General features: G+C 44.8%; 1 protein-coding gene across 1 annotated transcript in view; it reads right to left on the bottom strand.

Annotated features, from left to right (window-relative positions):
• Positions 1–27331, bottom strand: part of GRIN2C (glutamate ionotropic receptor NMDA type subunit 2C) — a 346074-nt gene that overhangs the window by 186792 nt on the left and 131951 nt on the right. Inside the window, exons 4-6 of the mRNA XM_086928756.1 lie at positions 13401–13612; positions 9537–9705; positions 6124–6277 (exon numbers count right to left, since the gene is read on the bottom strand). Of these exons, the coding sequence (XP_086784882.1) occupies positions 6124–6277; positions 9537–9705; positions 13401–13612 (535 nt within the window). The remainder of the gene's footprint in view (positions 1–6123; positions 6278–9536; positions 9706–13400; positions 13613–27331) is intronic.

Raw genomic sequence — 27331 nt, 5'->3', positions numbered from 1 at the left:
TGAAGGGAGGAGCAGCGGCTCAGGTAAGGCTCTGGGACACGGGACGGGAGGGAGCCGTTGTGGGAGGTTGGCAGGAACAACTGCGGTAAGGCTCAGGGTCTGAGGGCAGCATTTCAGGCTTGCGTGCACTCCCGCCCCGGCCCCCGCCCACCACGACATTGTCCGGGACACAGACAATGTCGTGGCGGGCGGGGGCCGGTGCGGGAGTGCGTGCGAGCCTGAAATGCTGCCCCAAGCCTCCTTCTGGCCCGGGCAACGCTGGGGCGGGCTGCTAGTTTAGTTTAAGAGAGAACCTTAATGTCACAGCAAAAAGAAACATGACGCAGTTCAATAAAAATTACATTTACAGAATAGTGATCAGGGTTTCGGTCTTCTGTAAGGCACTAACCCACTTTCAGTACTCTCTCCGTGCTCCAAGAGATTTTTAATGGGCTACAGTCCCCTGTATACTATGGGCATAGACATTATATGAACTCAGGTGCAGATTACTTTGTTACCCAACTGATCAGATGTACAAATCAATTCAACATCTTTCACCCATTTACGTTCACTCTTGCAACCAGTGTTTAGTCCAAACAGCAGACTCATCTGCATGTTGTAGTCAGCCGTGGAGGGAGTTCCGGTGGGGCAGAAAGGCGGGGCAGGGGAGGGCAGGGCGGGGGTTGCTAAAAACCGGAATATGGATAATTGGAGGTAAGTAAACAATGTAATTAATAAAAAGAATTTCGTAGCGCACGCTGCATCGCATTTTGCATTTGCATTTATGTTGGACATCAAATACAGCAGTCTCACTCTATACCCCTACCGTCTATCAAATGGCAATACTCTGCTAAAAATTTTTAAAGGCAGCCCTTAGTCCATCTTCCCTCAGTTCAGAGTCTGGATCTTCACCCTCCAGCCACAGGAATGCAGGCAGATCACTTCTCCTGTCTGGAGAAGCTACCCTCATCGTTCATCTTGTGCCATGCTAAACAATGAGCATCCAAAATTTATCCAACTGATCACAGTACTCAGAGGCATCCCTCACACAAAGTCCTACTAACATACATGTGCTATGCATTCACTGGAGACTCACTCATGCAACACGCTTATGTACTGCCAGCTCAGGGATCTGGGGGTTCACATAACAGTGCAACTGCATGTGAGAGGGACTGGTAGACTGCCCTCTCTCTGACGCACAGAAAAAGGTCTGGTTGCTCTAAAGATTCACAAAACATGATAAGCTGCCACCATTACTTTATAAGATTTATCCTGGGCACGAACAGTTCTCCTAAGACCATTATGAGAGCACTCTTGGTGTCCCCCTCCAGGTCAAGAAAGGTTTCTGGACCTCACATTTTCGAGGACATGAATAAGACTTTGCACACATGCTAGATTACTATAATGCCAAGACCAAACAAAACGTTTGGATGACAATTGGGCATGCAGTGAGGCATTCAAGGCAGTGGTACACACCTATTTCCATCCCAACACCTGTGAAGTTGGTCCAGTTCCCCAAATCCTGTCTCCAGCATGCCAATGCCCAGGGAGCATGAAAAAAATGACTACATGGGTTAATTGTATTTATTGCTTTTTTTTTAATTACTGACCCAAGTGACAACCATGAGCTTCAAGGAGTCTTTGTGGCACTGATACATATTAGAACTAACGGAAATACAACATTCCAAAATTCATTTCCCCCCACAACCTGGTTGATTCCAAGTTTTGTGGACCCAAACTCTTGCCAGTAATCTTTGTTCAGCTACCTCTATACTACGCTTAGGCAATTTTTTTTCACATACATGTAATCTTGCAAACACCCAACATATTGGTTTTTGCATAGTTTGCATATGCTTAGCTTTTCACAAATGTAATCTTGTGAAAACTCCAATTATTGGATTTTGCATATTTTACATAATATCTGTTTTTTAAGCCTTAGTTTTTCAAATAATTTTTACACACAAGTTTAGCTCAACCAAATAATCTCTTGTTGTAACTGAATCTGCGTCACACCAACAGACGATATATTAACAATGTTTTCCGAGTGTTAAAAATTGCAGTTTCTCCCAAGCTTACATATGACTCTTTATAAAGAAAGTAAGACAATGATATGATGGCTGACTGTAGGATATAACAACTAACTGGGTTGTATTTCAGCAACCTTAAGTACTAGGCATGTTTCTATTGTTGGGTTACATTATATCTGAAATAACTCTTTACCTCTACTTCCTGGAGTAAATCTTGGCTGGCCACAGCTACACCTGAAGAGGGAGGACACCAGGGAAGCCTTGGCGACTGTGCGAGCAGCAGAACCCAGTATCCTGTGTTTAAAGTTACCTTTGCCAGTACTCCATTTAAACCCTAAAACGTGGTGAGGAAATCTGACAGCCTAATTCAGGCATCTTTATACACATACAAACCACGGGCATCCCTTCCGGATTAGTTTGTGATACATATGATATGCAGCAAAACTAACTCTAACCTTGCACACACTTTATACACAACAAAAGCATTGCCCACACAAACACATCTGTATCATGCAGATAGGGATGCACTTTTCAGGCGTGCAGATCTGCCTACAATATAGATTGTAATGGCCTGACAAACCATGCAATTGGACACAGATTTGCTAACTTTTTGTGCTGGGTTTGCATCACAAAGGTGACACAAACTGGCTACTGTGTTGTACTGGGATTTACTTTCCAGCAAAAATCTTATTTTGCATTAGATGGCAGCCCTAAAGTAATACATATCTACTACTTTAAGCACTACAGAGAATCAAGGGGACCTACCATGGGTGGTACATAGGGGAGTGCCAGTGCAAATGCATTGACACAAAGCCCTATCCACTAAGGAAAGGTAGACAGGGCTTTGTTCCAAAATGTACGCCTCCTTGAGGTAAGCATCACATTAGGAATACTATTTATTTTCTTCAAACTTATAAAAATGTTAAACTATGTCTAAGTATAGCATTTTGTACTCAAAGTATGTCCTTCCAGTACAAACCCTATGCTAGACATCACACTCACACCATAGTGGAAGAGTGAGTGTGTGGTGCAAGGCAGAGAGAGAAACTGCTCCATACCTTAGGAGATATGCCGCTGTTCTGCCCTCTCCCTTTAACGGAACGCACCTTGGCACCTTTGGTTGTTGCACTGCATTGCATGAAATTTGCCTTTTGGTGTTTTAACCAAAATAATGTTTTTGTATTTCAAATTTAGCAACATCACACTGTAGAGTACATAAGGGATTGGAAGACAATCCTGTACATCAAGACGGATGACACAAATGCATATCACATATATAGATTAAATAATGTGCCCAGAATTACATATTATTGAGACAAGTACTGAGGTTAGGATTCTAACCTGAGTCCCCAGCTTCCAAAGTCAGTAGCTATAGTCACTAAGCCCCATTTCCTGTAAACTGGCAGGAGAATAGTAAATTAATGTGTCCTGGAATATTTAGGGGCGAATGAGTTTCACACCATTTTCCTCTAAGAGTGCTACTTCTAAAGTATGTGGGCATGGTTTCTTTTTCTGTAGCCCTGGGGCAAAACTGCATAAAGTACCCCTGGGATGATCGTGGGTGGAGGCTTCAGCACTGGGCTCCAGCACATATTACACAGATAGCCCCATTTCCGGCCTTAATTATCTATGCCTTCCAGAAACCTCTAAGCGAAACACACAAATTGCAATTGGACTGTATCGCTGGTACACAAGAGGGGAGGAGTCGGGAACGTGTTGGCAGATCTTGTCAAAGGTGTTCCTCTTTAACAAGTGTGCAAGAAGTGCCTGTACCCTGAGGTGCCCGAGGGGGTGCGTAGCACGCGGTAAGCCTCTATTGCATGCATGCATACATCATGCCCATACTTTCTCAAATTCATTACACAATGGTCACTGCCCGGCTTTACCTACCTATACCTTGCCAAGAAAAACTGTACTCTGCTTACCTAACAGGTTTAGGTACTTCACCCAGACATTCTAGGCCAAATATTGTATTGTATTGTATTGCAATATTTACATAGCGCTCACTACGCTTGTACGCTTTCACGTGTGAAAATTGTGTTAATATTATTATTTTTATTAACGCACCTTTTGTAATGAGGCCAGACATGACACTGTCAGTACCTTCGTGGCCAAACTTTTTAAATGGTGGAACCGGCTAATGTCTATTATCGATATCAAATAAGTGCGTTCTCTTCTTTTAACTCTTCATAGTAGTTGCAATTTCTGTTTATTTTCTTCAGGTTTCTGATTACCACCCCTACTGATCTTCTCCCCGGACTCGCACGGCGGGAGCTCTCTCGCCTGCCAGCCTGGCCTCAGTGAGGGCCCTGCCTGGGCTGCGCGCCTGCAGATGTCTGACGTGAGGTCACTTGTGCGCCTGGCGTCAGGCCACGCGGCGCCAGGGCTGCCTGCAGGTCTACTGAGAGCGCGCGACGCTCTATTATTGAAGAGATGTGAGTGCGTCCCAGGAAATGAAGCTGAAGTGAAGCAAACACCCTCGCAAGGATAACAGCAATACACAAGGAGACACGAACTGCTTAAACGGAACACTAGGCTCCAGGTGCAGTAAGCCCTCTCACTATCACAGCCTTGATTAACCTGCCAGGGTTGCGACGTTTTCTTTTTATTTAAAGGCCGTTTGCAGAATGCTGGGGAAAACACATGGAAAAGACCTCATGGTGCATGATCGAAGTCCCATCGAAGTTTTCCAAACTGAGCATCTGTCTCATTTACCCCATTTGTTTACTCTGATGGCGGGAAGAGTACTTGCAACCAGCCTAACCCTCGGACAGTCACTCTGGTAGCATTATATTAAACACACAAAAAGTGATGCAGCAATGCTTTCAAAGAGTTTAAACTTCTGGAAATCGCTCTTAATCTCCTGCTAAATCCTGAATCCTGGGATCAGTAGCTCTGGGTCTGGTATTAGCAGTCAGGATTAATGCCAACTGATGAACAACAAAGTAGTGTAAAGAGTTTTATGTTCCTTTCAATTCCTTTCACTTGGCGGATACAGCTCGAGGTTTCAGCGAATGGAACAGAAAGTGGCAGAGAAAGCTGAGCAAGTATCACAAGGACCAACAGTGACTTTAAAAGTGAGGCACCTTAAGTAAGGGTGTGTGAAATCATACTTTTTTTGTGTGAAATTTGATGAAAATGCAAATTATGCAAAATTCACTTGCCGATATCAAATGTAATAATTGAACACAGTGGCATACTTTGGGACATATTTAATAAGGGTTGCGTCACTTTTGCACCCTGTTGCTTGGTGCAAAAGTGACACAACACTTTGTAATGCGATTTATCAAGCCATTCAAGGCCAACTTGTGTGGTCCTAAGTGGCGTTATAAATTCAAAAGAGCGCAACGCAGCGCAAATTGTGCATTGTGCTCCTCTGCCCCAGGAAGGTGTTGCATGGGTGGTGCATCGGTGTTCCAATGCAAAGTCCATTGAAAGTGCCTGTATTGGTGCTAGGCAGTATGTCAAAATAGATTCCCTTTTGGTTGTTTTAGGAAGAAAACACCAATTCTTACAGACCACTAAACAAATAACATTCACTCTATAGTACCTTTCAGTAGGTCCTAAAGAGTGAATGTTATTTGTTTAGTGGTCTGTAAGAATTGGTGTTTTCTTCCTAAAACAACCCAAAGGGAATCTATTTTGACATATAGTCAGTTCTGGTACCCTATCCCTTTGGTGTGGGGTCCCTCTCTCTTTTACTAGAGAATTGGTGCTAGGCAGCACATTGTGCGCCAGCGCTGGGAAAAGGCAGGGATGCGTCTGCCGTATTGTGATAAATACAACGCATTCCTGTCTTTTCTCTGTACCGCAGCACAGCAAGGTGACATGCTGCGCTGCATTACAATTTGATGAATATGGCCCATTAAGTTTAAAAGCCACATGTAAGGACTGGTCTGAGGAGAATTTTTCTGCTCAAATTATTTGCCTATGAGCAAAATTATATGAAAATTCATGGCTGTGAATTGTCGCGAGATTCACGTAACGTGAAATTCACACATTTTGCTAGGTTAAAACTGTCTTCCATGCCTAATCTTGATCTGAAAAATTTCAATATGCATTCAGGTACGCAGGGGAAGTGACTGCTTCGACAAGTTATGCGGGTTGCACTACTCACCCAGGAAGGCGGAGGGAGACACTGTGCCATTGCTGCGGGCCACCATCACACTGATGCCTGTCTCCACAAAGGGCACGGAGAAATCCACAATTTCTGAGCGTTCTTCGTTGATGGTAAGGGATCCGATGGCCATGTCAGCGCGCTTGTAGTACACCTCGCGGGATGAGAAATGAAGCAGGACAGTGAGTACACAAGAAACTCCAGGGTCACAAGTTCCAGGTACGGAGAGGTGCAGGGCACACAACACAAACTATGGCAGGGGGCGGGAGATGGGGAGAGAGAAGCAAGGAAGAAGGGACTGGCAACAGAAACAAAACATGTCTGTAGTAATGCGATAACATCAGAGGAAGAACCTATGGATAGTCTATCAATGAAGATGTACTCCCTAGACTAGTACAATTTATTAATAATGACCAGAAAAATTATGCCATCATTATTGAAATATTATTATTATCATTGCTAATATTTACTGTATGTTGATGAACTGATTTATTTTGAATGTGTTTTTTATATATGCTTTTTCCTGATTAAATAGGAAATCAGAATTTTTCCTACAGTAGTTTAACAATCTTTTTCCATCAGTAATAATAACACTAAATCCTATATCCTAGTAATCTTTCCAAAGCATTGTGTAATAGAAAAAAACCTCTACTAGAATCTCGGTATCCAAAAGGGACCCTCCATTGAGCAAATAATTGTTCCTTGCTTGATGGTAACTGGTTAAACAGACATTAGTGTCAGAAGTTACGATTGAAATAAAGAAATCTACATATCTTACAGACATATAGATTGTAGACTCATTTGAGGGGTGTTTGAGTGAATTTCCATGCATTAATTCACAGATTATACCATTTAAGCCTGCCTATGTAAATACAAACGGGGAATGCTAAATTACCATTATGATTTTATTAAAAGGGAAATGAGATGAACTTCACTGCTTTAGTTAAAATTTCACAGATGATGGCCAAGTGGCCAAGGAATAGCTGAAGAAAAGGCATATTTTGATAGTCCTGCTGGTTAATCTCCTGGGGGCACAGATGGCAAGACATTATTCTACAACTAGACATGACTCTTTTCATTCACCAAAACATTCCCTCCAGCTTCTACCTTCAACGTGTCTTTCACCTGGGTAAGAAGGGAGGATTTAAGGCATCTACAACTAGCTAAATACACTCAACAAATAAATTAGGGAATGGTCTGCCAGATGGTGTATTTTACTGACTCTTTGGAATATGACTCAGTCCAAGACTGAATTAAGCATGCCTCTGTGGCTCCCCTATGAAAGAGTCCTCAACAGAACATACAATATCATCAAAACATCGATCCAGGTACCTTACTGGGTGACTGATACATCTTTCTGGAAGAAGATGCTTCTCTGATATTATCAAATCTAGGGCAACCTTTCACACCGGCCACGGGTTGCTGGTGTACAGATTCGAAGCTACTGGAATTAATGACATTGTGCTCCAATGGTTTAAATCCATTCTCTAGGACAGAACTGAGGAAACCCATCTTCTCCATTTTACCTCTGGCGGCCTATTGGCATGGATCACCTTTCTACCATGCTCAGGGTCCATTAATGGGGCTGATCCAGAGCTTCTCAAACTCACGTTAGTAAGATGGTAGCCTTGCTTTCTGGGGCCAGCTACCTTAGTGCTGCTTCAAGAGCAGAGCAAGAGCAAGGGGCGGGAGTCATTTAGGTGTCTGCAGCGAACACTCAGTGGAACACCTTGCATAATACAGCGCAGATAATCCTTGATATGCTTCCATTTAGGAAAAAAACTGTTTCCTTAGTACCACTGAATATCTTTTGCTTATTGTGTATGACTAGTTAGGTTTCTTACATTATCAGTGCCAGGAAAGGCGGATGTACGGACACTTTGTAGATAATACAGAATAATATTTTTTAAAGGTGTGAAATGGTGCTTCGCTGCTCTCTAAACATGGCTATATATGAGCTGAAGGGAGTAAAATAAAAATGCAAGTCAGAGTACAGAAACTGCATGCCAAGTGAGATAAAAACGCAGGACAGAAAGAAAAGGCTGTTTGGACAATGAATAGTCATGCATGTAAGCACAGAGGATAGGTTCTCGCGCCCCAAGGTTACCCTCGCCTTCGTTTTTAGGTAACTCCAGTCTATTACAAGAACATTTGTGCAGAAGAGCAAACACGGGGCCACAAATTATTGATAGCTTTTTTTTAAAAAAGGTACAGAGCAAAAAGGACAAGTGAATATGAACTAATTTTTAAAAGCATGAAACGCAAATAAATACTTATTTTGAAAAGAGATTTAAAAAATACTTTATTTAACATTGCTTTATTTAAAGAACGGAATGTGTGAGGCAGGCTTACATTGACTGCATTGGGCATAATTTCTCTCTATAAACCTTACCTCACTGGCAGGGGTGGTCCTGAGGGGTCTAGTCCAGAGGAGGATGTAGTGGGGTTGCCAAGGCCAAAAGAGAGGGCATGCCACAAGCAAGAAGAAATTGGCGAGAAAGAGGCGAATATATTTTAAAATAAAAAGTGATATGCGATTTTTAGGGAGTAGAGGTTAAAACCAAATCCCCCCCTTCAACCTGACACCTCCCAGCCAAATGCATGGGGCGGCAGGGGGGGATGGGCAGCAAAACTGTTTAATCCCTTGAAAACCCTGCATGCCAGCCTTGAGACACTATACCAACGGTGCCGGTGTCTGAGTAAAAGAACATGTAAAAGTATTACATTAGTTAATGGGGCAAAATAGGTGCTAACAGCTAAATAAAATAGCACGATGTGCTCGTTTGTGTGCGTGCCTCGTTCAGGAAGGTGGAAGTGTGAGGAGTACACCCAGGCATTTTGACCTGGGGCAGCAGAAATCTAGGACAGGCCCTGATTAAGTTAGTTTGATTGCTCGTACACCGTACGTTTTTGCAAGTTCCCCATATTGATTCAATCTGTTTTGATATTAATCAGTTTTAAAAAAAAAGAGAAACATATAACTGACCCATTTACAACCCAGCGAAAAGTTGGAGATAAGATGACTACATTTAAAGGTCGGCACTGTGGGGTGGGATGGACTCTGTGGACCAGGGCGTACTAGCTGTACAAGCGGTGCCCTGCTGGATAGTGGCTTTTACTCACCCCTAGGGATGGAGGTCACTCTCTCTGAATAGGTGCTCTGTGGATGGGGTTCATTCTCTAGTTGGCGAGAAAGGGCTTTCGAAACTAAAGTGGTGATCTACAAGGTTGGGCTTTCGTTTTGGGGCTGCTAATTGAAGATTACGAGAATTATGGATAATGTTGAGTGGAATGCGGTAACCTGTAAGGGAGGTACAGTATGGATGGGGTTACTGTCTACAGTGGAGTGACACTGTGAGATGGAGTGACTGTCTGAATGGAGCGTGTTTTCCACGGAAGCTGGCGTTTCCTACCTCTCCAATCATTCCGTTCCAGACTCCGCGCACCTTCTTGCCGTGCTTCCCGTTCGTAACCAAGTACAAGTCGTAAGAGAATTTCACAGTCTTGGCCAGCTTCTTCAGGATGTCGATGCAGAAACCCTTACAGCAGAGCTTGGTGTAGGGGTCCGTCAGCTCCTGCCCGCTAGAACAAAGAAGAGGAATCAGTGCGTCAACGACTAACTTCCATTCAGCCTAAGTCTTTTATGTATACATATTCTATCTTCTCTAGTCACTCCTAAGTGTGGCTTCCTCTTTAACTCTTCTCTCACTCTACCTTAGCCAGGATATTCTACCTAAACTTGGTAAAATCAATCCATGAGTCACAGGTTTCAGTCCTGGGGTAGGTCCTTCTTTCGCAGTAGAATTACGTCAACCATACGACCCCTGTGGTGTAGAAAACATCCACTGAAGGCTTCCCCTCTGGAGTTTGGACTAAAATTTCGTGGGCAGGCTACTCGTCACAAAAGTGACAGATATTGTGTCCGTCTTATTACAGGTACCATAAGATATAACACGCTTGTAATAGGGTGGACGGGATATCAGCTACATTTGTGACAGAGTAACCTGTCTGCCAAAGTCTATGTCAACCCTTTAGCACTTCTGCCATGAATGATATTCGATTCTATTACCACCCAACTCTTAATCCAGATTTTCGCTTTATGTGTCGCGGCACTAATGGGCGCAGAACTGTGAAGAAGCAGTACTGCCCATATCTATTTAATGACATGCCTTTGAAAGGCTGCCCGACCTCAAAGACACAATTAGGAGTAAAAGTTGGGTTTTAAAATCTCTTTTTAAGTGAAAGCCTTGAGATTAATATTTTACTCATCCTTCCTTTATTTTATGTAATGCATACTTTACATTAATCTTTCAAATGTTAAACTGGCTTTAGATGTATTATTTAAATGCCTCAAATTACTTAAACCTTTTAATATTTAAGCACTTTGGAAACAGGGGCCCTATTACTGCACGGAAGCAAATATGTGAAAAGTTACAGTTTTTCGAGCAAATGCATTTATAATGGTCATTTGTGTAATGGCCTTCTAAGCCTCTTACTGACATGTTATGGAAAGCAATTATAACCCACCTGGAGACTGTGAATAAAGTTCACTGACTGCCTCCAAATAACACCCCCAAAACATCAAAGGATATAGAGTAACTATAATGGCATCTGTAGTTCTAAAGATTTTCTGCAGATCTTTTCTACACCTTCTTCATGGGCGGAATTGACTGTCTGAAAAACAGAACAAGGTTTGGAGTTGCCGAAAGGTTGATGCCTATGAAAGACGCCCGGAATGGAGCAGAACCAGTCATGCAAGGAGACCTGCTCCGTGATTGACTCTATGGCATCCCTACCAGCTTTTCAGAGGTTTCACCCTCTTGCACTATATTTGAAGAAATCTGTTCTAATTTTATGTATTCTTCCTAACTGCTTCTAAGTAGACCCTTTCTCAGGGCCGGACTGGGAACCAAAACCGGGGCAAAGTGCTTGGCCGCGCCCCACCCCCCTCTCCCCACTCGGGGTGTTGGAGGTGCCGCCGAGCGCTTTGCTAGGGCCGGTTTTCAGCCGATTTTGTTGCAGGGCCAATTTGCAGCTATGCTGCAAAAACGGCCCTGTAACAAAATCGGCCCCCAGGGGCTCAAAACCGGCCCTCAACCTTGCGGCGCACCGGGGAATTGCCCGGTGCCCACTATGGCCAGTCCGGGCCTGCCCTTTCTTTACACCTATTGTGACATTTTTGGTTTCTCATTTCATCCCTAGTCAGATGCTTTGATGGGAAAATATAGAGATTGTTTTAACAGTTGCAATTAAAGTAGCGGTCGGTGGTGGGAGTAGCTGCCGGGCGGGGACGTGGGGAGGGGGAGGGGCAGGGTGGGGGATAGTAATCTATGGATTACGGAGGATTACAGGTAAGTAAACATATAAATAAATAAAACTAATTTCGTTGCATGCACTGCATCTCCAAATGCGAGGCAGTGAATGCAACATAATTTGTTTTATTTATTTATATGTTTACTTACCTGTAATCCTTCGTAATCCATAGATTACTACCCCCCACCCTGGCCCTCCCTCTTCCCATCATGTCACCGCCCAGCAGCTACTCCCACTACCAACCGCTACTGGTTGCAAACACTCCAATATGGTGATTGCGACTGTTAAAATGCGTTTTGTTATGTCCAAATCCTTTTTGGGGATCGGGAAAAGTTTTTGCACCTCCTAAAATGGGATTGTGAGTGCATTCCGATCCAGGGCTGATTCATAAACTGAATTTTACAGTACGTTTTGTAGTACTACTGTTTTACTACAATACTTATTACAAAATGCTATTCACAGACTGCACTTTTGTAGAATGTAAACTTTTGAGTATGTTTACAACTTTTCGGTATTCACAAACTGCACTTTTGCAGAAACTTTCAATTTTTTATTAAGTCCCTACCTCCATTATTTTCTATGGGAGGGTTTTGCAGTACCAGTGACTGGCCATGTGTAGTGTTGGACTTACCACAAAAGTATAGGTTTACTACAAAATTGTAAGTTACTACTAAAGTGCAGTTTGTGAATACCAACAAGTCGCAAACTTACTCCAAAGTGCACACTTACTGAAATGCCCGAGTTCACCTTTGTGAATCAGGCCCTTTGTGTCTAGAAAGGGCATGTTATAGGCTTCTCTTCAAAATATCTAATTGGTATCTAAGGTATCAATGTTTTTCGAGTTAAATCTGGTTGCAAAACAATGATATTTTACTGACACCTCAAAGGATGTGTTATTGCATTGGCAAAAAGGAAGGGGTCCCTTTGTCAACATAATACACGTTTTTGAAGAACAGGCAGTGGTCCATGGGATCATTGCTAACTCCTAAACAAACACAAAAATAAACTTTTCAATTTAAGGAAAACAGACTACATTTTAGATTGCCTTTAAGTAAAGTTAACCTTTTTTTAAATGTAATAACAGACATAGTAATTTGCTGCCCCCCAGCAGGCCACCATCCCTGTGATTGCCTCTAATAGGAGTAAGTCACAATTAACGACTTACCGATAAGTCTATTTTTAAAAATCTTTACCATTTGCAATCTGCAACTGGTATTTTGTGATCAGATATTTGTACATCTGGTCCTCTGTCTTTTGTGAACAGAGTCTACAATCTAGCCGCAGTGCTCCAACATATCCTCAGGTTAGATCTCTCATGTGTCCTCGATCAAGTACTCTATATATCCTGAGAGTGGGTGTCTAATGAATCCTCAGTTCGTTCCTCTCCGTTTTGAAAAATAGTTGTCACAGTGACAGCAGTCTCTGGCTCTCCCTTCACAGAGCTCCAGCAGCTAGCTTAAGTCTTAAGGCTTTAGAGCCATCTCTTGTTCTTTCCACCCTATAACTTTTTTCCTACGGATAGTCTAACTCTCTAGAACCATCTCTAATTCACGTTAACCTGAAGTGGTAGTTTAGTTCCTGTCAGTCTGTAACACTTCTCTAATAGATATACTAAGTCTCAGGAGCCATTGCCACTCCTCTCTAGATTATCACCTTTCTCCAATGGAGAGTCTACATCTCCAGAGCCATCACCAGATCTAGTTGGTTTGTAAAAATATTCTGGTGGGTATTTCGGGTCTCTAGAGTGATCACTAGTTCTTTTTAGCCGGTGACCTTTCTCCAAAGGCATCACTAGTTCACATTAGACAGTGGGCCGCTTCTAGTAGGTAATCTATTCCTCCAGAGCTATCAACAGTTGCCACTGGCCTATAAGCGTCCTCCAGTGAGTAGTCTAAGTCTATTCCTGAGCTTGCCTTTCACCTTATCCAGCCTTTGGTGTGAGGGAGATTCAGTGATGTACTTACCTGTCTGTGTAGTTGGTTTGCTTGCGGCAGGGAACGGTATTTCGGACACATCCACCGGTGACTGGATCTGTGCTCTCCACAATCACAAAAGGTCGCTCCTCCAGTGTGGCAACAGTTAGATGGCGACTGTCTGACATTGGCTGTAAGGAGGAGCCATAGCGGGGCCAGACTGGGTATTTCATCTTGATAATGCCATTCTCGCATCGTCCCACCTATGAATTACCATGAAAGAAAACTTGGTCATATTTCAGACATTAAGTAGGACACAAAGCAGCCTATGTCCTCACTAGCAGTTGTTAATTCATGAGCAGTGTTAGGCTGTCCCTCACCAAGGACTGTGGTTTTTAAGAAACATTTTCAATCCTGCTCTGCAGATATCACTGTATGAGAAGTGCATTATTCTCCAATTCTCAGTGACTATTACTTGAGAAGGAATCCCAGCCATATTGTACCTTTGTCATTGTTAGAGCAATCAGTGGCTCTTCAACCCCAAGATCTTGATTTTTTTCACCTTCAGTTGCTCTCTCAGGGCAGATAACTATTATGGAAAACACGAAGGCACATGTAATATTTTAGTATTAGCCCCAGTATATTGGGGGAAAGTAAATCTTTCCCCAAAATTGTCCAGGAGGCAAATTTCAAGAATGCTTTTGTGAAAGATAAACATTTCGTGAAGATTTTAAAACAAGTGTTGGGATGGGAATATCCCCTGCATAGTGTACAGTAATGACTCCTGACCTGCGGACTCGACTGCAAGTATCTGGTATCGTGGTTTCAGAGTTTTGACTCCATCTTCATGCTGAAGTAGTCCAGCATTTGTGAAAACTCTTAAACTTGCCTTTGACTTATCAACAGTCCTTGAATTGTCCTGTACCTGGAGGTATACCCCAATGTAGTGACAAGAGCACTATTGTCCCTGTTACATATTCATACATGTAGCTTGGCATTGGCAGCACATTATGTTTTACAGTGTTTATATCAATCAATCAATCAATCAATCAATCAACCATAACATTTGTAAAGCGCACTACTCACCCGTGAGGGTCTCAAGACGCTGAGGGGAGGGGTGCTGCTACTGCTGGAATAGCCAGGTCTTGAGTAGCCTCCTGAAGGTGAGTAGGTCCTGGGTCTGTTGTAGAAGGATGGGGAGGGTGTTCCAGGTTTTGGCGGCGAGGTGGAAGAACGATCTGCTGCCAGTGTTTGCTCTTTGGATGCGAGGAACGGTGGTGAGGGCAATGTTGGTGGAGCGGAGCTGGCGGTTCGGGGTGTAGAAGGTGAGTCGTCTGTTGAGGTATGTCAGTCCGGTGTTGTGGAGTGCTTTGTGTGCGTGGGTGAGGAGCTTGAAAGTGATCCTCTTGTTGACGGGAAGCCAGTGCAGGTCCTTTAGGTGGGGTGTGATGTGGCTGCGGCGAGGGATGTTGAGGATGAAGCGTGCAGAGGCGTTCTGTATGCGTTGTAGTCGTTTCAGGAGTTTGGCCGAGGCTCCTGCATAGATGGCGTTACCGTAGTCTAGCTTGCTGCTGACAAGGGCCTGTGTGACTGTTCTTCTTGTTTCGGTTGGGATACTCCTGTACATCTCGCGGAGCATGTAGAGGGTGTTGAAGCAGGAGGAAAAAACAGTGTTGACTTGCTTGGAAATGGATAGTGTTGAGTCGAGGATGAACCCTAGGTTGCGTGAGTGGTCGGTGGGTATCGGTGCTGCTCCCAGTGTGGTTGGCCACCAGGAATCGTCCCACGCTGAGGGAGTGGAGCTGAGGATGAGGACTTCCGTCTTGTCTGAGTTCAGCTTCAGGCAGCTGATCTTTATCCACACGGCAACGGCTTTCATTCCTTCGTGAAGGTTGGTTTTGGAGGTGAGGGGGTCCTTGGTGAGGGAGATGATCAGCTGGGTGTCGTCAGCATAGGAGATGATGTTGAGGTTGTGCAATCAGGCGACGTGAACGAGTGGTGCCATGTAGATGTTGAACAATGTCGGGCTGAGCGATGATCCTTGGGGTACGCTGCAGATGATCTCGGTGGCTTCGGATCGTAAAGGGGGGAGGCGGACGCTCTGGGTTCTGCCGGAGAAGAAGGAACTGGTCCAGTCCAGTGCTTTGTCTCGGATCCCAGCGTTGTGGAGGCATGTGTGTAGGGTGCGGTGGCAGACAGTGTCGAAGGTGTCTGACAGGTCCAGGAGGATGAGGGCAGCGGTTTCGCCATTGTCCAGTAGGATCCTGATGTCATCAGTGGCAGCGATGAGGGCAGTTTGGGCGCTGTGGTTGCTGCGGAAACCGGACTGGGATGGATCCAGGATGCTTTTCTACTCAAGGTGGTGGGTCAGTTGTCTGTTGACGGTCTTCTCTATGACCTTCGCTGGGAACGGGAGCAGGGAGATGGGTCGGAAGTTCTTGAGGTTCTTGGGATCCGCTTTGGGTTTTTTGAGTAAGGAGTTGATCTTGGCGTGCTTCCAGCTTTCCGGGAAGGTCGCGTCTCGAAGGAGATGTTGATGGCTTTGCGGAGATGGGGTGCGATGGTGGAGTTGGCTTTGTTGAAGATGTTGTGTGGGCATGGGTCTGATGGAGAGCCGGAATGGATGGTGTTCATGTTTTTGATGGTGTCGTCGTCGTTTATGTTGGTCCAGGTGAGCAGGGGATTTGTGAGGGTGGTGGCTGTGAGGTCGGAGGTCTCAGTGATTGTCGGGCGGTCAGGGTCTTGAAGCTGTTGTGGATGTCTGCAATCTTGTGATGGAAGAAGGTGGCGAGGGCGTCGCACAGGTCTTGTGAAGGTGGGATGTCGTTGGTGTTGGAGCTGGGATTGGAGAGCTTCTTCGCGATGTTGAAGAGCTCTTTGCTGTTGTGTGCATTGTTGTGTAGGCGGTCTTTGAAGGAGGTCCTTTTTGCAGATCTGATGAGGTGATGGTGTCTGCGGATGGCGTTCCTGTGGGCTGCGTAGCTGTCTGGTGTCTGTTCGCTGTGCCATTTCTTCTCTAGTTTTCGTCAGGTTTGCTTGGATGCCTGGAGGTCCGTGATGAACCAACTGGCTTTCTTGTTGGTGTGTCTGTTGGGATGGTTTCTTGAGCGGGGCGAGGGTGTTGGCGCAGTTATTGATCCACTGTCTAAGGTTGCAGGCGGTGGTGTTGGGGTTGGAGGGGTCGACGGGTGGGCTTCGGGCGAGGGTGGTGTTTAGCTGGTCTTCAGTGACTTTGCTCCAGCATCTGAAAGGGATCTGTTGAGTGCGGTGGTGAGTGGTGGGTTTCCGGAAAATGAAGTGGATGCAGCGATGGTCGGTCCAGTGGAGTTCGGTGGTGTGGCTGAAGGAGACGTGGGAGCTTGCGGAGAAGATGGGGACAAGCGTGTGGCAGGCAGATTGGGTGGGTGTTGTGACGAGCTGTCTGAGTCCGAGGTTGTCTATCAAGGTGGTGGAGTTGGTGGAGTTGGTGTTATTGTTGTTCTCGAGGTGGAAGTTCAGGTCCCCGAAGAGGATGTGGTCTGTGGAGGCGAGGGCGTGCGTGCTGACGAAGTCGGCGATGGTGTTGCTGAACTGTGGTAGTGGTTCAGGGGGTCTGTAGATGAGTGTTCCTCTGAAGGTGGTGTTGAGATCAGTGTGGGTCTGGAAGTGCAGGTGTTCGGCAGTGCTGAGCGTGCCATTGGTGCTGGTCGAGACTCTGAGGGTGTTCCTGTGAACGATGTCTATTCCTCCTACTGTTCCATTTACTGCGGGTGATCTTGTAGCCGCCAGGGATGGCTATGGCGATGTCGGGTGCCGAAGAGGGTTTCAACCAGGTCTCAGTCAGGAAGGCGACGTCTGGGGAGGTGGGGTCGAGGAGGTCCTGGTGGAGCTGGTGTTGAGTAGAATGCATCTGAGGTGGTTGCGTCCTTTCTCTGTGGGTGGTTTGGTGGCTCGGAGGATGGTGAAGCTTCAGCTCCGGTACAAGAAGGGTTCTTTGGGTTTGCTTCGGGCAGCTAGGAAGTAGGTGTGTGATCGTCCAGTGTTGAGTGCGTGGAGGGTGCTGGCATCGTAACGGAGATGGGTGTCCTGGCGTTAGCGGGGGCCAGGGGTTCTGGCGCTGGGTACGGTCCAGGCACTGTCGGTGCACCAGCGGCACGCCCGCTGGGCGCGTCCGCTGCGTGGCCGCCATAAGAGAGGATGTGGGAGGGAGGAGCAGCTGAAAGCAGACAAATGTGCAAGCGAGGGGAGGGGCCGCAGTGGCGGTAAAAATGGAAGAGAGGAACGCCAAGGAAACAGGAGGCAAAAGGGCACAGGGCACAGTAAAAGTACAAGAGGGAAATGAAAAACGATAAAAACTAATAGAAGCAAATAAAAGTAATCACAGTACAATTACAAATGCAATACAAAAAGAGCAAAACCTACGGAGGAGGAACTGCAAAGGAAACAGGAGGCAAAAGGGCACAGGGCAGAGTGAAAGTACTTCATTTGTAAAAGAATACGTGCTGGGGTCCAAACCTTTGCTCAGAAGCCTGTGGCAGTGCTATCGATGGTTGAGGTGTTGAATACCAATGCTGCATATTTTTTATTCCACCTTATGCCTCCTTAATCCACCATCAGACACTCCCTGTGTCTTTACCACTACCTTTCTGGTTCTTTTTCATCTCTGCTTTCTCCTTTTGTGACTGTTTTACTGTCTTTCTCATCCTCTCTCTCTCTCTCTCTTGCAAAGTCTATAATGTTTTTTCCAGTAACCCCAAAAATAAATGCACTCCACCTGCAACCACCAGCTCATAATTCACATTGGTTTATAGTATGATTAAGTATGAATTATAGGACACAGCCTTTTAACATGTGTCACATGAAGGACAGCCTAATGGTCCATTAACCCAAAATACTGCTGATAGTGGTAAACCTGTAAATATAGCAAAGAGATCCCATGCATGTGTGCATGAGTGCTAGGGCAGTTTGGTAAGTGTTGCATGAGGGTCTCAGTGAGCCAAAGTGGCATAGGCCTGTGGGTTCCATTTTGAAAGTCCCTGCTCTGGGTATGTACACAAGATTAGGTGAGGTTGATTTCAGGAAATGGGAGTGTGTGATGGACATTCCTTAGACTGGCTAGACACTTTAGAGGGAAAAGAGGAGACAGATTTCATCTTTGATTACATCGTTTCTGATTAGTCTTCCTGAAAATGACAGTTTCTGTGGCAGGGTGTGAAGGGTCCTTTAGAAGGCGAGCAGCCATTTGCCTATCTTTCTAAGCACTATCAAGTGTGGCTGTTGAGAGTCAGGTGCAGACTGCTCATACTTCTTGGTGACTCTGATGTGGGTGCGCCAACCTGGAGATGACCTTCTGTGTGCAACATCAGTCAAGACAAAGGCTGAGGCTTGAAGACAGCCTTAGAAGGACACATGAAAAGGGAACCGACCCAAACCAGTTTTACAAAGGCCAACAGAAAATGCACATACCCATTCTGCTAACTGCATAAAGGTGACACCTGCTGACCCACTTGCTTTCAAGTACCAAGTTCTCTCTGACAGAGGTGCGGGTCCTCCACAGAGGACCCAGAGGATACTGCACAACCATGACTGGTGTATCTCCAAAAGCTAGCTTCCTCGAGGTGATCGTACACCATCTGGAGCTTGATCTTGAGGAAAAACTGCCTGACTTTTCCCAAGACCCCAAGGAGTCGTTCCTTAACAAAGTGGAAGGAGTGAGCCCACCTTGCAGAGGGAGTTGACTGGTGGAAAGGGGTAGGAGCAGTTCACTCTGGTGCAAGGGTCCGTTCATCTGAGTCTCATTGACTGAGATTGATGAGATTGGTGTTGCAGATCAGTTTCAGAAGGCGTTGGAAGACTACTGTGCTTCTGAAGCGTGTTTGAGTGGCTTCCCTTGTCATTTCCATCATCACTGCTGAGGCACTTGAAGAGATGTGCCTGAGCAGGATGCCCGACTGAAGCTGAGGTCGACATTTCAGCTTTGGCACCTGCTGTGCTTGCTTTAAGGCAGTGCGACCGGTGCCGCCACTCTAGACTCCAAGCTCGAGGGGGCACCTTTGTATGACAGGCTGAGGCGAGATAAGAACAGCCTGCAGAGATCTTTGTGTGCCCGGCATTTTTCAGTGGATAATGACAAAGGCACGATAACTCTGGAGGTTAATGCGCTTGATGGATAGATCTGTCATTTGTCTAGTCACAGTTTTGTCTCATGATAAAGTAGCATAGAGGGTAAATTGTCCAACTCCAAAGCACAATGTGTAACATTCAGATCACAAATTTGTATTTTAAGTAGATAGCTCAGTGGAATACTCCTTTTGTTCCAGAGATTCTTATGTTACTTGGAGATCATAGGTCACAGCCTTTTAACTATAGCACATTGAGCCATGAACTGGCATTAAAGCACTGCATGCAAAATCCAAGCTTAACATTAGTACCATATTGTTTTTCCCCTCAATATTCTAAAATGGATTCCTTTTGGCATTTATACAATTTTTTAGTATGACTCCCCCAATCACAGTTTTACATTTCAAAACCTGAGTTTATGGGGTGGATTTACTAACACTTTGAACCTCGTTTGCATCACAGGGTGGTGCAAAGTATTGTTATGGGGTTTACTTTCAAGAGCATGCTTGAATTGCACTGGAAAGTAGCTCTAAAGTAACACGAAGTAGCACTATGTGGTACTTTGTGTCATGGAGACATACTATGGGTGGTACATGGACGTTCCCATGCACCCACCCTTGGGCTTTAACGCAAATCTCTATCTAATAACTTTGGTAGAAAGGGATTTGCATCAAAAAAATACACCTCCTTGAGGCAGGCGGATAGTTGGAGAAGATATTTATTTTTTCCAAACCTTTCTAACTTTTTAAAAAACTTTCTAACATTGTATGTGTGTTATTTTGCATGTGCACTGTTAAAGTGTTAAACTGTCAAAGGATAGAATTTCATGCCAGTAGAATACGCTTTTAATATAAAACCTATGCTTGACATCACTCACCCAACTTTCCACTAAGGTCTGCATTGGCAGAAGGCCACCTAATGTACGCCAGCACAAATGGAAAGAGCAATAGCCAAATATCTTAGGGGCCAATTCACAGAACTGACCTGAGACACCATCCTAAATGTACTACTTTTGCTATTCACAGAAGGCACTTCCGATTTTTTGGTATTCACAAAATGCACTTACGACACTTATCTTTATGTCCGCACAATTTGTGCACTGCATGTACCATGATGCAAAGGAGAAAACTTTTCTGGGTTATGATGTAGTGTATGGCCGTACCCTTTTCCCAGCCCAAACTCTTTTTCATGACCTCCTCTACCATTTATCACACATTCCTAATGTTCCTTTTTGTAAAAATTGCAATCCGGCCCATTGATTACACTTTATCCGGCCTCAGCCGGAGATTTCCGTCCCGAGTGCGGAAGTAAAGTTAGGAGACGTAAGTGCCTTCTGTGAATACCAAAAGTACTACGTTTTGGATTTTGTCTCAGATTAGTTCTGTGAATCGGCTCCATAGTCAATAAGGTGCTGCTATGCTCTCTCTTTTTTTCACGCAACACAACATAGCAACTTTGTTTGCTATACTGCATGAAAATTTAGTAAATCTGCCCCATCCTTTCTCCAGACCAAGCACTCTTAATATATAATGCCTACCAGTATAGATGACATTTGACTCCTACACTTTGTAGTCCTCATTGTATTAAGTAACATCTCCTATACATTGATTTATGCACCTGTATGATTAATTGACTCTGTATAATATGCATGTGATGTTAATGTTGTAAAGTGCTTTGACATTCTAAAGTTGGATGCATAGCATTATAAAATAAATAAATGTGAACTAGGGGCAAAGGACAGCAGATGGACACCATTGGAAGGTGGTAGTTGGGAAATCTGCGAAGAAGGAGATCATTTCGGGAAGGTCGGGAGTGTCACCAAAGACTCTCACACTGTCCAACACCAGTGCTAAAGAAGGCTCTGCCTTGGACGTGTGACCATGGCACTGCCAACTCCATGTCATGCATTCCTGGCTGTCCCAAAAGTGGAGACTGCAACCTTGTGGTACCCATTCAGTGAGTGGCTTGCTTGGCACTGACAACACCTTAGTAGGGCCAAGTCAATTAAGCTGCTTGGAGATTGAAACTTTCACCATGTGACAAACAAGCACCTGGCAACTATGGCACTGAAGATCGCAATGCACATTTGGACTGCAGCCATCATGCTTCCAACAGCACCTAGAAGTGCATTGCTGTTGCTGGAGCCCCATGTCTGAAGAAGAGGACCGCTGAGCTCCCGCCACCCCGGGAGGCCCCATCATGACTGACAGTGTACGCATTGGATGATTTGGGTCACTGAGCCTGCACGACCCGCCAGCGCTGAGAGACCACTGAGCCCAGAAGAGGGCTGATGCCAGGAGCTGCCACTTCTTCTGTCACTCTCCGAAGACTCACTTCTAGCCCTGCAGTCGCCCTCGCTAAGTTGGGCTGATGCAAGTCCTGCTCTTGGTCCAGCTCACCACCAATGAACCCACCCTAATGCAAGAGGCCCATAGAGGCTCTAAGCCACCAATAGGTAGCAATGGGTGAGACAATATACAGGTGTTATCCTTCAGTAATGACTGTGTGCTAAGAGCTGTGATGGAGTGCTGCAACTGAGCTAGGGATTACACCATCAGAACTCCAATCCCATACTTTAGATGGAGAAGGTGGGGTAGAGTACCTAGCCCCATGGACCTGTACTGGAGTGTCGGGTACCTTGCGCATTATTGGAAAATAAGGCACTTGTCTTTTCAAAAGAGAAGGACTGGGCTGGACAATGACTTTATTGTACTGATGGTTGTAGTGTTGAGTGCCTAGCCTAAGTAACCCCACACTAACCTCCCTGCGAAGCCTGTGCCTACGTATTATCACATCTACTGAGAGGCAAGTGTTGAAAGGGTTGTACTTGGTCCAGATTACACCATAGTAGAACGGACTGCTGTTGGTGTGAATGACCTTATCACCACGGCTATGGCCAATAGCTCCTGCCTGGCCTGGGCCCCCCTGAATGGGGTTTGACAACTGGGGTGAAATGTTGTCATTTAGCAAAGGCTTGGTATGCCATTGGCCGTATTACGCATTGGCAATGTTTGCACCCCATTATGGTGAATGCGCTGATCCCAGAGCAGCCACGAACTCGCTTTGCCCTGGTGGCAGCGCATTCATGTGAAATCATGGAACCAGCCGCTCTATGTTATGACAGTGCAGGCGGCCACCAGCCTGCAGTTTCAATGGGGATGTCTGGGGGGGTCCATATGACCCCCTTTGTCCCCTCCGGAGTTCTGCTCTCATGGGGAACCCTCAGAGTGCGCCACCTAGAAGCAGGGGCGTAACACAGGCCCACGCAGCCCACACGTTGCGGGGGGGGGGGGGGCACGCTCCGGGGGGCCCCCTCACTTCATCATGATTAAAAATGGTGCGCACGGCACGCCCATCCGACTTCTTAATACATTTAATGGTGCACATGACACGCACGCCTGGGCCCCGGCTGGGCCTCAGAGTCTCTTCATTAATTACATGGTGTGCATGCCCTGTCGCCCGGTCGGGGCCCAGGGTCTCAGAGGCTCGCTCTTCATTAAATGAATGGTGTGCATCTGCGCACGCGGGGGCCCCGGGCCGGCCGAGATTTTGAGCCTCTTTCAGTAAAAGGTGCGCAGGCCTGGCCGGGCCTCTGCTCTTTATAGTGGTGGTTCCATTATTTACAGGGCTTACATTTCTTCAGTTCAGCCCCGGCCCAAGCTTGCCAGGCTTTAACCTGATGGTGCAGCCTCGTTAATTAAACACAGCACGGGAATGTTAGGCTTAAGCCCTGTGCTTCCCGAGGCTGTGTCTGTCAAACAGCGAAGAGGCCCTGTTTCTATCTCGTCACAGGGCAGGGTGTGATCAGCGAGACTTACAGATCCCACCTCTCCCTGTGACGAAATGTGAAAGGGGCCGGGTTCAAAAGAGGCTCCGGATATTTTCATTGCGTCATCAGCAGTTAGCCTAAGCATCAGTGCGCGCCACTCTCCAGGAACTCACTGCCTCCCTTCAGAATTACTGGGTATTGGCGCTTCTGTTGCAGAAACTTCATTCATTCTTCAGTGAGGTAAGGTTTGAAACATGGTGATTTGTAGGCCTCACAATGTTAAAGTGCTGCTGTTTAACAGAGGGAACTGTGTATTGGACGGAAGTTAATAATTATAGAATCGTGCATTATTTGAAATAATTTTGAAATCTTGCCAAGACCCCAAATAGCAAAATGCATTTGGGCCACGAAAAACACTAGTTTAGCAAGTTTCAAATGCGGATCCCTCCACCTTCACAAAAGTTTGTCTATACAGTGCCGGCCTATACAGGACACATTCTTGTTCAAAATTCCAAGGTTTGCAGCCAGTGATATTCTTTATCGAATATCATGCATTAATTCAGATTTGCTCAAAAATCTAGGGCTCACCTTGTAACTTGTATTCTTCGGCAGGACAGAGCTACAGTGCCTTAGAATGTGAAAAAAACGTTTGCCATATGACTGTGCATCTGCTAGCCACTCTTTAATCACAGCATATCATGTGTCCTAGGTTATGACAATACTTTCAGGTGGGGTCAGAGCTTTAAGAGTGCCAGTAATACTTTAAAACGGACACTGAAACGGGTACCCTAGGGTCCTTTATTAATGCTCCTAGTTGTAATGGCAAAAACACTGATCGGTTTATAAATAATGAATGCAAAACGTTATAGGTAATCTATATCAGCTATTTAATTTATATTTATAGTTCACATGTTTTACTTAATATTGCATTCCCTAAAAGTGTTCGCTATTTGCAGGATGCTGTGTTTCTATATTTTTTTTCATGAGTCCTATTACACTTGTTTAGTGCGTACTTTGAAGTGAGTCCTTTCCAGGTGTTTGTAACTGGCCATGACTGAGAGCTCTGTGCAGAGCGCACAGAACAATGGTCACGTATTCCAATTGAAATTGTGCAAATATCTGTGAAGAAAATACAGTTGCCAAAAAATTAACAAAACAAAATTAAACGAAAATGCAGAGAATAAAAGAAGGTGTGAAAGGTAAAGGGACAAGATGTGAGGTATGCTGATGGAAAAAAAAGTATATAGAAAAAAAGGGCATACATGTATAATACAAAGTAAACTTAACAAGTGAATAAGCCACTATGAAGAGAGCCTACCCTTTCGAAGTGGCCTAAAAAATTCAGGAGGATGGGGAGATTGAGGCATTTTCCGATTGCAGTAATGGTGCCTTTCAGAAGAACCATCAATATTATATACATTTATCTACTCACCATCACTTGGGCTCGCTTGCCTTGCTTGCCTGCTCCTTGCAATTTCAGAGAGGTGTTTACGCCCTACCAATTACACATTTCACCAGCCACTACTGGCTTTTTATATTAAATGGTGTAGCCTCCTTGCCCCACCAGTGTCTTCTCTCATGCCTGCCCGTCTACGAAGTCTTTTCCCACAACTCACCTGAGCAGTAACGCTCCCCACTTAACCCAAGTGGAATTGAAGCATAACTTACAACTTTTGCGCAGGCAGCAAAACACCACCCCCTCAGCAATTTAGTTGTACAAACTGTAAACCGCCATCGCTCATACAAGGCCGAAAAAGCATTGAAGCACCACTGAATGGAACCGAAGATGGTACTAAGGTGCAAAGAAGGGAACGGTGAGTGAAATTTCCTCAGGGCAAAAGGGTCTCAGAGGTTGTCGTTTACTGCTCTCAGCATTTACATCAGCAGCAGCACTGGGGCCTGTTTCATGTAATAATGAGTCTTTGCCATACAGCAATGCGTCATAGGAGTTTCAAAAAAACATAACTGAAAAACAGAATTACTCAACATATTGCCACAAAAATGAACACGTACCAACTGATGTTCTCTTTTACTTTATTAGTTACAGATATACCTACTGTCTATGAGCTTGAGGAGCTTGTTACATAGGTTTCTAGGTATCAAGCACCTCAAGGTTCAATACTAAATAAGATGGCTTCTGAAATTTGTGCAGCTACCCCATAGACCCGGTGTTTCCAAACTACTAGTCAGAGGTTTGAAACATAAAAATTGGAAAAAACGAAGGCCCCTGTTTAGATTCCCTGTGTGTAACCAACCTGCAGGTATCTGGTTTGTGTTCTGGTAATGTTTTACATTGGGTTACTGTGTTTGTTGTGGAATATCCTCTTGCATCTTGCCCGTCACAAGTACCAATTGCAGTAAAATAGGTGAGTGTATTATGCACCCGCAGCAGCCGCCAAAAACAATTAAGAGGGTATTATTCGTTATAAATGTTAATTATTCATGTAACAACACTTAGCCTACAATACCATATACACAAAATGGCGTTTGATAGACATTGTTTTACTCCCTTATCTTGCACACAGGATGTCCCATACCTTGACGTCCACAATTGCTCTTTGAAACCACACTCATTTTCTTCACTTTTTCTTGACTTGATAACATTAATTTATAGGTTTGTGTGTCGGCTTACTTGTGAAGTTACAGGGCACAGCACATTTTTGCTGACTGGAGGCAAAGGTATTGCTGTCTCCAGCGGGGTGCTTTTTAGTTAAATATGATACCTGGTCTAAGCCAGGGCTGAGGGCTCAAGTTACGCTAGGAACTCCTGATTGTTTGTTTGTTGTCACAGCATTTTGAGCAGGGCTCCTTGGAGGAGGCCAGGGCATCATAAAGTCGGCCTCCAATCCTTCAGTTTCCATGCAGGCAGTCGATTGGCATATGAAAATTGCAATGGTTGTGCTGCAGCATTTGCACAATTCTCCTTTGAACTAAATATATTTTAGTTCATTGACAGTACAAATAAGCACTGCAGTAATGAATATGACACTGGTTTGCATCTCTTGCCTGTACAGCCATTAGAAAAGATTGGAGAGTCACCAGTGTATCATTTACATGGGTGTTCCCAGTATTTCTTGACCGGGTTATTAGGCAGCCATATGTTATAAAATATATAAAGGATACAAGGGCACTTTACAGCACTGCAATAGTGAAAAAGAACACTGACGTTTTAAATCCAAATCGCAACGAACATATTTCTAATGTCAAAGAGATGGTCTGACATCAGTAATTTTTGGAGAACACCTCCTGGAGACTTTATTAGAACTGCCAATGAACACATACCAGTTCGCAGACTAGATAATCGCTGTCCAGCTGTTATCACTATACTAACAGAACTCACAAGCTTGTTTTTGTACTTACAAGGTATTGAGCGCTATCTTTGCTTCCTGAGGATTGGTGTTCACCCAGGACTGTCCCAATCCTTTTAATTCTTATATCAAGGTCCTCTCAACACCCCGCTACTGATCTTTTCATTTGTTCATAACTGTTAATTGAAAATTCATGTTTTTAATAATACTTCTGAATGTCCTCTAATTTCATAATGGTATCCCCTTTATCGTAGCACGATGTGGTGAAGGAACTACCAAGTTACCTTATGTCATGTTTGACTTCTGTTGCTGGGTTTTTAGCAAACAGCAGCACTTTGAGTGCTGAGAGTTTTCAATCCGTATGTAAACTTTAAAAGGAAAGTAGAATTCCAGAATACAAAAGCTTTTAGCTAAAAAGCATAGCCTTGATTGTTGGTGTTACACTTAACCTCTTACATACATTTAAGAGAAGGGACTGCATTCATCTTACAGGTGGATAAGCCAAGGTGGTGTTGCGCCTGTGTCGGCCAAAGATCTATTTCTAGGAATCTAGCACGTCTTTAGGCCCTACTTAAATGGCTGCCCACATATGAGCTAGGCGGATGGGCAGGTGAGTTACAGCTTCCTAATCAATACCCAGCACTTTGTGGGAACAGTGAACCTGAGTAGTGCATGGCATGTGTGTGCATCTCTAACCCTGGTTAGGGACAGCAAAGGAGGTGACCTGCTTGTCTCTGAAGAGGTTAGGGATGTCCATGTGAAAGAGTTGCATATTTCACATCATCTCTCACATAGCTAGTTGGAAA

The sequence above is a fragment of the Lissotriton vulgaris genome, chromosome 7, assembly GCF_964263255.1.
Source record: "Lissotriton vulgaris chromosome 7, aLisVul1.2, whole genome shotgun sequence".
NCBI classification, from domain to species: Eukaryota; Metazoa; Chordata; class Amphibia; order Caudata; family Salamandridae; genus Lissotriton; species Lissotriton vulgaris.
Note: the sequence above shows the minus strand (reverse complement) of the source record. Positions and strands in the feature narration are given on the sequence as shown.